Source organism: Pseudonaja textilis, chromosome 6, assembly GCF_049901715.1.
Source record: "Pseudonaja textilis isolate UNSWEBS1 chromosome 6, rPseTex1.2, whole genome shotgun sequence".
NCBI classification, from domain to species: domain Eukaryota; kingdom Metazoa; phylum Chordata; class Lepidosauria; order Squamata; family Elapidae; genus Pseudonaja; species Pseudonaja textilis.
Window position 1 is genome coordinate 35,625,811 of NC_141995.1, and position 14,443 is coordinate 35,640,253.

Sequence of the window (14,443 nt, forward strand, 5' to 3'; positions counted from 1 at the left end):
ATCAACTGCATAATGTCTGCTAAATTAAAGCATTTTTTCAAGGACTTTCTAAAATCTGAAAATTACTGTTCTGATGTCTGCAACTCTAAGCTCAGTCTAAATAGAAACAACTTCTGTTTAAATGACTCACAACTTGGAAGGAAGACTTCTGATATACATAACATACTTCATGTTAGCATTTATATTATTTTGGCTTCAGAGATTTGCTTACGCTTAAAAAGGCATTTTAAAAAGGCTGTTTTAAAGCAGTAAAAAATTTATTTTAATTTTTGACACTCAATACATGTGATCAAATATGACCTTACCAAAGAAATAGATTGCTTCAAGACATATTTCTAAGCCAAATTTCAGCCTACAGCAAATGTTCGTGGTTATACAAATCAATCTCTGGACAACGGTTTATTTAGAAGTGCTGGCATCTCTAGCTACAACAGCATGTACTGTTCCTTAAATGGGTTTGGGCAAGTAAAATATTCCATACACAATGAAGAATTAAAACATTTTATCCTTGAATTTTTCATATTACCAAGTATAATATGCTTCCATAATTATAAAATAACTAAAATCTTTCCCCCTTCAAGCCAACATTTTGCTTTCTAAACAGGTATCTAATTTGACATTTTGTTTTCACTGTTTATAGATTATTCAAGGTCCCCTTCTTTAATTTTATGAAAGGGACAAAGGATATCTCTGAAAGATCATTGCCAACCTTAGGCTAACAGTTAATCACTAAATAACAAATTCGTTGTTGGGTTGTATTGGTAACAGACCAAACCATAGGATTTAAAAATCCCACCTATATCAGAAAGCAGAGACCATTTTTAATTGTATTAGAGCTAATTTGTACAAATAAGAGATTTTAAATCTCAGAAAAATAAAAACTGAACAGGTCATTAACAAGAGCAGACATGCACTATGCTGTTTTTAAATCTGCAATGCAGAATTAAATGCTACCCAAGAGATAAGTATCTTTCTATTACAAAACAATAAGATTTTGTTTAACTCAAGAAGGTCAAAGAAAACCTATCAAATGAAACAGAGGGTAATGAATTCTGCAGCCAATGGGAAAATGTTAATAAATCTTACTGATGAATGTAGTGAATGGATTGCTCCTTATAGCATTTACTGAGTAAAGTGCACATTGATAAATTATCAGTTCAGTATATTACAAAGCAACACGGTACATTTCTATAGCCTCTTGCTCCTTTTAAAATAAGTACATCTGCATTGTTTTCCTCTTGTGCTCTGAAGCACTGCTATTTTGAGTCAGATAAGACCCTGTACATATGGACACTAAATGTTTGTGGGTATATCTGAACTTTCTACTACACTGATGTGCGTTTTTGTAAAGGCTGAATAATATAGCTAGAGGAAAGCAATTTAATTTTGACATATATGTGGAGAAGATGAAAAATAATATTTTGTACAATGTAATTATGCCTGGAAAGGAGATGACCAGACTCATTACATTCCACAATGAAACAGGTAGACAACCAAACAGAAATAGCATCTCCTTTCAATCGTTTACTAAACTGACATACAGAGATAACGGAGAACATATAGTACAAGTGGCAGTTTTTCTTTATCCCAAGAAAGGGAAAAAAAACTTTGATAAAACATGCATTATGAGAAAATTTTATTCATGAATAATATGACCCTAATTTCTTCAGTGTTTATCCTCTATCATATACATGGCAAAGATGGTATGCTGCATCTAAGTCATTTATGCACACACCCAGAGTCTCAAGAACATATCTATAAGGAGGAACGTATTAAAGGTTGCAATCATTTATTTATAAGCCCCTGAGCAATTTTTCCCTAGAGTTAGGTGAAAAAGGCAAAAGTGAACAAGATATTTCTTGCTCTTTAAGTGCTTTGTGCAACATCATTTGGAGAAGTTATTTCTGAAGTCCTTTTTCTTTAACAAGGAGGACCACAGTTTGGTTTCCTGCTCCTGAACCTTGAACATGTTATAGATATTTCTCAATGCAGTTCTTTCCAGTTGTATTTCAGACACAGTGAAGCACATCTGCATTTTTATAGCTTTTTGCTCCCTCAATCCATGTTTTCAGTTCTTCAGAGTGTGAAGGAAATGCTTGAAGGGAGAGTGTCTCTTCACAGTAGTGTCATCTGGGTGACACAGTGGGACTGGAGAAAGAGCTGGAATTTCTTGGTGACTGAAAGGCCATTGGTGGAGTGCCAGGGGAGAGTTTTCTTGGACTGCAAAGGTCCCCATTGTGTAGCTTCCACAAAAGTTCTTCATTTTCCATTGATAGACGTTTATTTACCTTGGATTCCTTCTCCAACGATTCTTGCAAAACTGCTTGCTCCGTGGAAAGTTGCCTGTTTAAAAGAGAGATTATAAATGAGACCTCAACTTCAAACAGATTTATCTTCTTTTTTTAGAACATTTACAATGTTCAACTGGACAATTCTCCATCCTTTCCTGGTCTGGTGGTGGTTCTTCCAGAACTTACAAACTCTCCATTGAATTAATAGATTTTGCTCCTCTCAAAATTACAAACTTGGACAAATGAAGGCTTTAGTTGAGCACAATGAAATCCTCAACTTATTTCTCATTTTCTTCAATCTTATTGGTGTCCATCTATTAGAGGAAACATGTAATACTATTAGAGAAATAATATAATAACTGCAATAGGATTTTCTACTCAGATGTTTGTAGAATAACTATTTTTCACAGGAAAAAAGTTGGGAAGGTTTGTCATACTCCACTCTCATTCCTCTTAGCTTGAAGTGATACTATCATTTTCACCCTTTAAGGTGGATAGGGAAGTAAAACTGAGCAATTTCCTATACTCCCAAATGATGCAGCATGAAACCTGGAGCCCCTGTAGTTGCAATAACACAAAATATTTTTCTCCCAGGTGCAAGAGATGATAACAAGCAAATACATTATTTTTTAAAATTTGAACTTAAACTTTTGATAGTCCCCAGAGAACATTATTTCACTGTACTGACCTTCAAAAGATGCTTCTCCATTTATTTGAATTTTAGTCCCACTTTATTATACTAGATTTAGAACAGCTTGTTTTATGGCTTTATCTGTATATATCTATGATATTGGGGTCAAATGCATACTTCCCTAAAGTGAGCTTTAGTGTGGCTGCTAGACCATGACTGAATTGTCATTTTAAATGGCCAGAGGAGAAATATAATTAAGTGTAAGACGAATCTTTATATTTCTCTAATTAATTTAAATTGCATTCAGGTTTATTTACTGCAACTATATTTATTCATCCTGGTCATGTTCGTTTTTTAATTACTGTTCTTGACATGTCACTCAATGTCTAAAGAAATTCTGGAAAATGTTTGCATGCATCCTGTTCTAAACTCCCCCCATGAAGGATAGGTAACTAGATATTGGCCCGCTAGAGTTGAGCTTTTAAAATACCTGGAAAGTTCCATATGTTTGTCCATCCGAGCTTTTAATTCTTCATTCTCCTGTTGAACTTTTCTCATTTTCTCTACCAGGGCAGTGTTGCTCTCCACCTTTGATAAAAAGTCAAATTGCACATTTTTTTTTGACCAACACAAGGGAATACTGCTCTAATGCATCAATGTTGCTAATCCTCTGAAGCATTTTTGTCAATTACAATTTAAAAGTTATCCTGAATGTCTATTTATAAAGTACCTAACAGTGGTAATAACTCTGTCAGTCTGTTGCCCCTGGCAAAGTACACTACATATAGTTTTTAAACTGCTACAATACAAATGTTTTCAATAAAACCCAAAGGACAGTTTATTTAAATGGATCTAGTTGATCCTAGGCTCTTAATCTAAAAATAAAGAAAAAAAGAAATTCAGTTTATTCACAGTTTATCATGGGTATCTTTCTAAGAGAGCAATAGTCCAGTTCATTATATATTCTCTAGTATGCAGCATGTAAAGTACACAGAAGTATATGCAGGAAGTAGGCAGGAGAAGAAAATGTATGGATAGCTGAGATTTAAATATAATTGTAGCTGTGAAAAACTATCATCTGAAAACCTGATCCATTTAAAAGACATCAAGCAGATAGATGTAAGTTCTAAGCAACACCAGAACCCTTCAGAGAAGATGGGAAAACATCCTGTAATTCCAGTTTCCACCCAGAATTTGTAGTAGAAGGACAAAAAAATAAATAAATTCAGGACAAGTATCCAATAATCTAGATAACCTTTTATATCTTGATGATATTTGGAAACTTCTATATTGTTAAGTTGCTAAAGTATTCGTTTGGCTTAAATATTTGGTCTTCGTCAACAATGTCTATTAGAACAGACACTTATAGCATGGTTAAGAACCATAAATGCAAAATAAAAAACAAGCCATCAATGCAAAATAAAAATATGACTCTTATAGATTAATATTTTTGGCCCCAAGACAGGATATTTTAAACTCAAAAATCAGCTAATTAATGAAGATAATTCTCCTTTCTGATTAATAAACAATAATTCTCAAGGCAAGTAATTATCATTTTGTTCAAGTTGTATGAAAGCAAGAAATAATTTATTCTACATATTTTAAACATTCAGAAAACTGTATTTTATATCTGTAATATTTAACCAGCAATGCTTATACTGCAAAAAAGAGTGAAGTGGAAAGAAAACCACCAGAGTTGGCCTCCAGGCATATTGCAGATTCCTGGCTAATAATGAAATCTGAACCAGCAACTTCAATTTTAGCTAGTCCAATGGAATCAGAAGCCTGTGCTAAAAGCTTATCCTCTCTCAAGATTAATTTTCCTTCCTGAAATTAGTTACAGGCTAATTTATATGTATTTGTCCCATAATAGAGAACATTTTTGGTGCATCTTCCCAATTTCATACTTCAGTGGTTTGCATTATCAGCACAAAAATGAGATTTTGGAGGCCAGTACTTCAATGTAAAGCTTACCAGTTTTTCCATCTTCAATAGTTTGTTATCTTGCTGGTGCAATTTCTCATTCTTGATCTCCAATACTGCTTTCAAACTTTCCAGTTCTTGTTCCAGATACATAATCTGAGGATTTTTCTGAAAATTTATATACAGAAATGTTTAGAAAGGCCCCTGAATACTGCCATGTGTTTTAAATTAGATGTATGATATAGTGATTGGCTATGGATTTTCTTCGCCATACTTGGGGGCAGGGGATAGGGAAAAAATATAGACACTTGCAAACCACTCCAGAACCCTTCAGAAGTACTTGCGTGGAATGGAGAAATTTATGGAAATTGTATCTGTATTGGCTGCAAATATCCATGCATTGCCAATTCCAAATAAATGTTACTTTTGTAATTCCTCAAGAATTAAGCTATATGGAGTGCTATCTTTTATTAGGACCAACTCAAATGACACAAAATGTGCAGGCTTTCAAGTTACCCAGATATTTTATCAGATAAGAACTCAAAAGTTTACCCATTCTTTTGTACCAGCATATCAAAAGTTACATTTTGGATTTTCTCTTATCATCCTCCAATCAAGATGGTTAAGGCACAGATCATTTTCAGATGCTGAGGTATGCAGCACTGCATAAGCTAAAGATCTAAATGGAATTCATAACCCTAAATATACCTCAAATGCAACATTCTGGTTTTAGGGATTTTGCTGTAAGCAGGAGTGATTGAGCAGTGTGCCCGTGTAACCACTGTGCACTATTCTATCAAATGATGGAATGCCTCCAATTGTGTTTTCATTTAATGCTGCAGAAGAGGAAGGACACAGCATCCTGCCTGAGACTCATTAAACCAGCCATACCTTTATGAGGCTGCAAACAAAAACACTGCCCCTATGATTTTGGGTGCAAAATAAATATTTTGAATTCAGCTAAGCAAGTTTAAGTATTCTCAACATGCGCCCATTTGAAGTGACTCACTGACATATAAATGGTATAAATGTTTTTTTTTTCCTGAAAATGCTTTGCCTTGGCATTCGTTTTACCTGTCCAATACATTAATTTAAAAAATGGAACATTCTCCAATATTTAGGAGAAAAAGTATTTTTGTTGGATCAGACACCTCCTACCAGCTTTTGCAGAGAATGATAAGTGACAAAACCTAAAGTAGACAGAACTAGGATTTGGGTGATATGGTGGTGGTGCTTCAGTGGTCTTAAGGCAGGGTGGGCAACTATGGCCCCTTTGTGACCTGTGCAATTCTGTAGAATGCTGGCTCAGGAATTCTGGGAGTTGGAAGTCCACAGGTCGCACAGGGGCCATAGTTGCCCACACCTGTTTTAAGGAATAAAACTGGTGCCTTAAGCTTCTGCAAGCTTTGCACAGTCCTTCATTTCCCTCACCCAACACAAAATATGCTAAGTTTATAGTTTATAGTTGTACTCTATGAACATATTAAATTAATTGCAGCTTCAGGGCTATGTTTTTGTACCCTGTCTGAAAAGTGCCTGATAACAGTGAAATATTTATTTTTTTAAAAATGTATTTTACTGTTCTTTTATTAATAGCACTGTAGCATCATTATTATACATAGCCATCTATTGTGAATATTTACTTTAATATATTACTTCTGGAAGTCACCTGAAGTCCGGTGAAAGATTTCTACATTTATAATAATGTTTACAATATATACTATCCAATACCTTACTTACAGCGTTTGCTTTTTCTTTGGCTATTCGTTTTTGTTCTTCCAACTTCAGCTTTTCATTTAAGCAATCATTTTCACTTTGTAATTCAGCTATTTTTTTCTGAAACATTAAACACAGTCCAATATAACAACCGAGTCTTTAACACAGGGATGTCAAACTCAAGGCCCGCAGGTTGGATCCCGCCCTCAGGGTGCTTAGATCTGGCTGGCAGGGCTGCCCTGGAAACAGCGAAGAACTGGCCTATGGTGCATCTATCAGTGAAAACAGAGCTCGGTGGCCCTCCCGAGCTCTGTTTTCACTGGCAGAGCACTGCAGGAAGCCCCTGCAGGTGCCCTGACACAAGTGATGTTTAGCTGGCCATTTCTCCCGCCTCCCCACAAGGTCAAACACAACCCTGATGCGGCCCTGAATGAAATCGAGTTTGACACCTCTGCTCTAATATAAAGCCAGGAATCATTTTTTAAAAATACTATCAGAATAATAAAGTAAATAGGTAGAAGTCAGAAATAAACATGTGCTAAGATTCTTAATACTATTAGCTGGGCACCAGAGTAAAACAATATGTTAAACCAACCAGTATAATCAATAAATATGTTTAATAAAAACTAAACTGCTGTGTTATATTAATAAGGACTAAGTATAAATATGAATTTTTTAAAAAGGGAAAAGGTAAAATTTTCAAATAGTGCAGGAATATAATCTTGAAATAGTTCATAGAAGTGTGTATGTATTAATAAACTGGGGAGAAAAATTCAGACCTCCAGTTCTTCTTGCTTCTCATGGAAAGATTCTTCAAGTGACTTTCTTTCTAATTCATGGGTAGCCTTGAGTTCTGAAAAAAAAAAAGAAAATTATTATTATGAGGTAAGATTCCCGAACATGCCTTTATTACAAGTTAAGTTGCAGTAGCAAAAGATCAGGTTACATTTCAGTTAGAAATAGAAACATCTTGTATGCGTTGTAAAAAAAAAAAATCTCTATTATGCTTTTGAATCTCTTTCTAAATGTAACATCCTTAGTTACAACCACAGGAGAGAAATGAGACAATTTACCTGAACAAGAAGATTCATATTCCTTCTTCAATTCTTCTATCTTTTCTGCATGACTGTTTTCAAGTTCTAGCTTAAAATTTTCATGTGTTATATTCAAGTTGTCAACCTAAAAAGTAACAATATTTTAGAATGTGTGTTGTGGGTGTGTGTGAGTGGGTGTAAAAATAAATCCTCATTTTGGGACAAGTGTGGTTCAATCACTCCTTCTCAGCCCTAGTAAGTAAGCAATGGGAAGCCACTTCCAAAAACCATGTCAAGAAATCTGCTAAAATGTCTCCAGGCAGTTTCCAGGAATCAACACTAACTCACACACACACACACAAACTAAATCTACAAGTATTCCACAACCCCACCATAGCTTTGGCTTAACACGGGTTTCAACATGGTTTGCAACATCCTAGGCCAGGCTTGTCCAACCCGCGGCCCACGGGCCGCATGCGGCCCAGGTCGCCTCGTAATGCGGCCCAGTGCCCACCCCAACCATGGTGCCACAGCCAGCGAGGAGGAGGAGGAGAGGCAGGTGCGAGGCAGGGCGAGGTGAGCGCCAGGCCAAGCAGCAAGAGAAAAGACGGGCGCCGTCAGAGCGCCACCTCCTGCTGTTACCACCGCTGCTGCTTCTGCCCCCGCCGCCGTCGCTGCTGCCCCCGCCGCCGCCACTTCTGCCCCGCCACCACCCCTGCCGCTTCTGTCCCCGCCGCCACCCCCGCCACTTCTGCCCGCCGCCACCCCCGCCGCTTCTGCCCCGCTGCCACCCCCGCCGCTTCTGCCCCCACCGCTTCTGCCCCCGCCGCTTCTGCCCTGCCACTGCTGCTGCTTCTGCCCCTACCGCTGCCGCTTCTTCTCTCGCCGCCACCCCCGCCGCTTCTGCCCCCGCCGCCACCCCGCCGCTTCTGCCCCGCCGCCACCCCGCCGCTTCTGCCCCGCTGCTTCTGCCCCGCCGCTTCTGCCCCCGCCGCTTCTGCCCTGCCACTGCTGCTGCTTCTGCCCCCACCGCTGCTGCTGCCCCGCCGCCGCCGCTTCTTCTCTCGCCGCCACCCCGCCGCTTCTGCCCCCACCGCCACCCCGCCGCTTCTGCCCGCCGCCACCCCCGCCGCTTCTGCCCCGCCGCTTCTGCCCTGCCACTGCTGCTGCTTCTGCCCCCACCGCCGCTTCTGCCCCCGCTGCCACACTTCTTCTCCGCCACCGCTGCTGCTTCTGCCCCGCGCCGCTGCCCGGGCGGGGAAGAAGCGCAGCGGTGGCGGGGGAAGAAGCGGCGGCGGGGGGTGGTGGCGGGGGCAGAAACGGCAGCGGCAGAAGCAGCAGTGGTGGTGGGGGAAGAAGCGCGACGGTGGCAGAAGCGGCGGCGGGGGCAGAAGCAGCAGCGGTGGCGGGAAGAAGCGGGCGGGCGGGAAGAAGCGGGGGCAGAAGCGGCGGCGGGGCAGAAGCGGCGGCGGGACAGAAGTGGTGGCGGGGCAGCGGCGGCGGGGCAGAAGCAGCAGCGGTGGCGGGGCAGAAGCGGCGGGGCAGCGGCGGGGGCAGAAGCAGCAGCGGTGGCGGGGAAGACGCGGCGGGGCAGAAGCCTTCCCCGCCGCTTCTGCCCCGCCGCTGCTGCTGCTGCTTCTGCCTTCCAGTCCTGCCTCATCCAGCCGGGCTATTTGCAGGAGGAGAGGTAGGCGTGAGGCTGACGAGCTTTCTACCCCCCTCCTCCCCCCCACCCCGCAAAATTTGGCCGGAAAATAAACTGTGTTAAAAAAAACTGTGATAAAAAAACCGTGATAAAAAACAAATAATTTTTAATAAATAATTAATAATAAATAATAAAAACATCTCACTAACTTTATTTCCAAATAAATTTCATATGTTAACTATGTTTTCTATGGTTTTTTGGGATGATCGGGTATCGTTACTGTTATTTTATTTTATGTGCGGCCCAAACCAAATTTTCATCTTCTAATGTGGCCCAGGGAAGGTAAAAGGTTGGACACCCCTGTCCTAGGCCATCCTAGAATGCTGCTGCATTTCAATGAAGTTCTTAACTTTACTGAAAAACAAATAATACAGTTGACTCTGTGAAGATTTACATATTTACATACACACTTTTAAACTTCACTGCCAAGTTTCCAGAATGAATGCATTAATGTAGAAACAAACCTTGATTAAAGAATATTGCAACAATTAAGCTTTATGCTAAATAAATGCTCCATCCAACTCCAGCTCTACTAACCTGCACCTGAAGTTGTGCTTTGTATTTTTCAGCTTCTTCAATGCAGATACTCTGAAGTTTTTCACACTCAGCTGTGTAGAACTGTTTCAGCCGCTCTTCCAATTCCAATACATCACTTTGGTGTTGTTGGTTCAGCTTCTGCACAAACCCTTCATAAGCTGCTTGCAATTCAGTTCGGTCTTTCTCCAATTTCTCACAGGCAGCGGTAGTAGTGACTGGTTATGATAAATAACAATAATTTCCTCTTACAATCAAGTAGTTTCACAAACACATCTTTGGCTTTTACAATTCTTTTCCTCCCCCCAAAGTAGATACTCAACACAATAATTTCAAACAAAGTTTCCAGTGAAGATAGAAATAGAGTACTGAGGGTTAATTATTTCCAGGTTTAATCCTAAGCATATCTAGTTTAAAAGGTGGTCGGATAGCAGCTAATAGAAATACCCTTCCAGAGAAGTTGAAAAGCTACTTATGTGGGTTACCACATAAACAGTCTTGTAAATCATCCTTCACTCTTTCCAAAGCCATAGCATCTGTATCCAAAACAATACAGTTGATTCAAGACACGTCTCAAATAAAGGTTTAACAAGGCAATGGCGTTTTTCTAGCAAAATCTTTCCCAGTGCTATCAAGTTGCTTAAAACAGGATTTGTGTTTTTTCCCCAGAAAGCACACCATCTATCTAAATGATGTTCTTGCCTTATGGGATCCATTCAATTGTTCAGAAGTTTCCAGCACTATTCATCTGATTTTGCTACTAATTACAAGCAGTGGTCCCAGCCCTTGTTCCAGATTCAGAAATCAATATTGGGGAATCCATCCATGTGGAATATTGCATTTTTTTGTCATGTTCTTCTACATCTTTGTGAAACTGGTGGGAGAAACTACTAGGTCATGAAGCATAAGGATTTTTCAGCAAGAAGTTCTTTACCTAGCAGAGTTCTCCCTACCCCAAAATATGCAGCCCTGCTATTCAAAACTGTATGGAAGATTGTGTGTACTTCTGATGTATAACTTTGGTCTCTGGTAATTATTCCACACTGACAAAATTATATTTTAAACTGTTCTTAATTCCATATTTCTGGGGCAGCAGTAATGCTAAATACAATCCTATAGTTTAATATATATCTATGTAGTTATAAGGAGCCAAATGTGCTTCAAGAGACTTAAAATAGTCAGTTTGAGAAGAGTTAATCTTGAATAACATTTTAATTTTTTAAAATAAATCACTTTAGTTAGGAACAATATTCCCTCATAAGACGTAGCTAGATATAGTAGGTTTAATGTTTGTCTTTATTTGGGGTAATAAAAGAAAATAGTTTGGAGCTAAAATTCAGAGTGAGAAAGCACTTATGTTCTCAAATTAGCTTATTTTGCATTACAAAATTAAGATAACGTCAAATTCTAGCTACAATATAATTATGCCTTCTCTTTCATTTTGTTACCAGAAAGTGAGTATATGAAGTCAACAAGAATGGCCAGCATACCTATTTCAGATAGCAACTGGACGGACAATTTGCCAGTTTGTGGTACAGGCAGTCCTTGAAATGGCTCTAAACAACAAATGGTAGCAATAGCACTTAGCAATAGTACTTAGACTTATATACCATTTCACAGTGTTTTTACAGACCTCTCTATGTGGTTTACAGAGTCAACCTATTGCCCCCAACAGTTTGGGTCCTCATTTTACCCACTTCGGAAGGATGGAAAACTGAGTCAACCTTGAGCCTCGTGAGATTCGATCTGCCATATTGCAGGCAGCTGGCTGCAGCAGAAGTAGCTTGCAGTACTGTACTCTAACCACTGCGCCACCGAGGCTCTGGTAATTACAGCCAGTCCTCAAACTTCCTGCTTGTTGCTGCAGCCCCATGGCCACCTGACTGCAATACAGGTATTTAGCAACTGTCCTAAATTTTTGACCATTGCTATGTCCTCTGGTCACGAGATCAAGATGTGCAACCTTTTGCGTTCCAAAATCAAAATCAATGGGGAAGCCATCAAGAAATTGAAAGCCTCCTGGCTTGACAATGCTAATGAGATACTGTTGCAACTGTCATCAGTAAGCAGTGTGGTCATGTGACTCATGCTTTACAATCACATCTCACATCTCAACAATAATTCTAGACTCAATTACTATAGTTAAACAGTATTTTCACTTGTTAGGAATGGAGAAGGCAGGCAAAATGTACCTTACAATTTGCTAGCAAAACAAATCTACATCTCTAGGAGGGGCACTTTTTTGGGAGGATGCCTATTATCTATATAGTTATCTTTTAAATGGCCAGGTATTCTTCTAGATTTTTACCTGTGAGATTTAATGCCAATTTAGTCATTTTTATCTTAGTATCATTTGTTACTCTTCTTCTTTTACAATTTTTGAGGGAATTTAAGTCTTAAGAGGGAATTTTGGTCCAAGCAGCAGAAGTCTTCCTTTCTCTCCCTCCCCCCAAACTTTGCCAGAAATGAGTCTTTGCTTGCGCAGCCTCTTGGAGCAAGATGCCTTGCAGGGTCCCAAAGACTCATTTCTGGCAGAATTTGGGGGAGAGAAAGACTTTTGCTGCTTTCCTTGCATGCAGCCAAAAGCAGAAGAAGAAAGAAGAGGAAAGAAGTAGCCCAATGGCCAGGCAAGTCTCCCCTGCCCTTTCTCCCCTCCCCTCACTACCTCGTGTTGTTCTGACACAAGCCTTGTGTTCCTGTGGGCCATGTGGGTGGTGCAGCCTTGTGTTCCCGTGCAGCCTAGATTAATTGCTTTGGGGGTGCTCTGGGAATGACATTTCTCTGAGGATCACCAAAATTTTCTTGCGGACCACCAGTGGGCCGCAGTCCACTGGTTGGCAACCACTATGTTAAAACATAGTTTATATTTTGGAATACTATTCTGGTAATTCTGTAAAAGTGTGGATAATGTAATATTAACAATAACACTGCTACTAGTAATTGTTTAAAAGGGAAAGCAAAGAAGAGAGAAAGGAAAAGCAGGGGAAAAGAAAGAAAAGCCTTCCTTAACAAAGCCCAGATTTCACTTTATTGGTCTAGCACAGGAGTTCCCAGCCCCTGGGCTGCAGCCTGCTACTGGGCTGTGTAGCTTATTTGGAACTGAGCCACATGAGAGGCGACCCTACACAGCTCTACATGAGTGGCAGGCCGGTGTGCATGTGTTCCCGTTGCTTGCATGAGCCGGTTCCCCTCTCCCATCCCAGCTGGGATATTAATGTGCAAAGGTCAGCCTGCATCTGATTATTGCATATTATCAAAAACATCTGGAAAGATCCAACTTCCTGAAGAAGAAAAGAAGTGGACATGAAACAATTTCATCATTCTGGGATGCTTTCATATCTTTCCAGGATGAAATTTCATGCCTATTAAAGAATAAGAAATACATTACAAAAGTTGAGGTTTTTTTAAAAAAAAAATCTGATGCAAAAAGCTAAACTATGCTTATTTATTTCAAAAGGCACCAGTCCATAAGTCAGATTTTTTGCAGGCCAAAAAATTGAGTTGTGGAAATTCTTTTGCCTCTTCACCGGGGAAACAGAAAATATTACTTGGCTTAATAATCAGTAATCATGATTCCTAGTTATCTACTCCATTAAGACCTCTGGCATGTGAAGGAGGATTAGGAAACGGAGGGTTCCTTCTTTCATTTGCCATGGAAACTGAAAAAGAAAACATAACTATCACCTGCAGTTTGGACAAAAGCCTTGTTGTTTTTTAGCTTCTCTAAACCAGAAAACAAATGGGTGGGAAAGAGAGGAAGAAGAACACGTATGTTGCTGGATGACCTTTTGCTAGAGAGGGAAGGACATCTGGCTTGGCAAAAGAATTTCAGGACAGGACAACCATCAGAAAAAAAAAAGAAGTCAACAGAGCTTTTAACTATAACTGAGGTTAGTCAAGGACCTGATGAGGTTAGTCAAGGACCTGATCATTTTGAGCCAATTATAAGTACGAACTACTTTTTCAAGGAGAAAATCCAAATAGAAAATGCTAAAAGTAATCTAGACAAGAAGCACAACCAGGAGTGCTACATCTATTGTTATTGTTTCTCCCTCCTTTCCTTTTGCTCTGAAAAACTCCCTCCCTCCTATGCTCTGAAAAACTAAGGAGCATCTTTTCTGAAATGTTTCCCACTCATGTTTCCCACCTCTCTTCTCTTGAGTTGATGTCCTATCTTTGGCTCTCCCTCCTGCCTTCCAACATCATTCCCAGTACATTACACTAAGTGTAAGTGCATTTGGCATTACTCTTTCACAAGAAAACCTCCAAAACAGTGTCAACTCTGGCCTTCCACATTGACAGCTTAAACTCACTAATCCAGCTAACCAGCAACTTGAATCTTCTGCAGGAATATAATCCCCTCTAATCCCTGTTGAATCTTTATTCTCCTACTTTATTGTCCAGAAGCACCTCCAATTTATCTGAATCCATTTGATTATTTTCTCTTGGTCTGTTATTGACATCAAAAACTAATTGAGCATGTTAATATTTTCTTTGGATTTCTATGGGAAAAATGTGTTGGATACCATTCGCAGCCAGTTATCACAAAGAAGTAGGCAACCTCACACAGCATGGGCTTATATATCATAATCCCAAAGCCTGACATACA

General features: G+C 39.7%; 1 protein-coding gene across 3 annotated transcripts in view; it reads right to left on the bottom strand.

Annotated features, from left to right (window-relative positions):
* Nucleotides 1–238: 238 nt before the first annotated feature.
* Nucleotides 239–14,443, bottom strand: part of MTUS1 (microtubule associated scaffold protein 1) — a 99,693-nt gene continuing 85,488 nt past the window's right edge. For all 3 annotated transcript variants that reach the window (XM_026697932.2, XM_026697933.2, XM_026697936.2), the window contains 7 exons: nucleotides 9,838–10,052; nucleotides 7,635–7,740; nucleotides 7,341–7,414; nucleotides 6,586–6,681; nucleotides 4,897–5,013; nucleotides 3,413–3,510; nucleotides 239–2,343 (listed from right to left, as the gene is read on the bottom strand). In XM_026697932.2, the coding sequence (XP_026553717.1) occupies nucleotides 2,127–2,343; nucleotides 3,413–3,510; nucleotides 4,897–5,013; nucleotides 6,586–6,681; nucleotides 7,341–7,414; nucleotides 7,635–7,740; nucleotides 9,838–10,052 (923 nt within the window). In that variant the 3' untranslated portion in view covers nucleotides 239–2,126. The remainder of the gene's footprint in view (nucleotides 2,344–3,412; nucleotides 3,511–4,896; nucleotides 5,014–6,585; nucleotides 6,682–7,340; nucleotides 7,415–7,634; nucleotides 7,741–9,837; nucleotides 10,053–14,443) is intronic.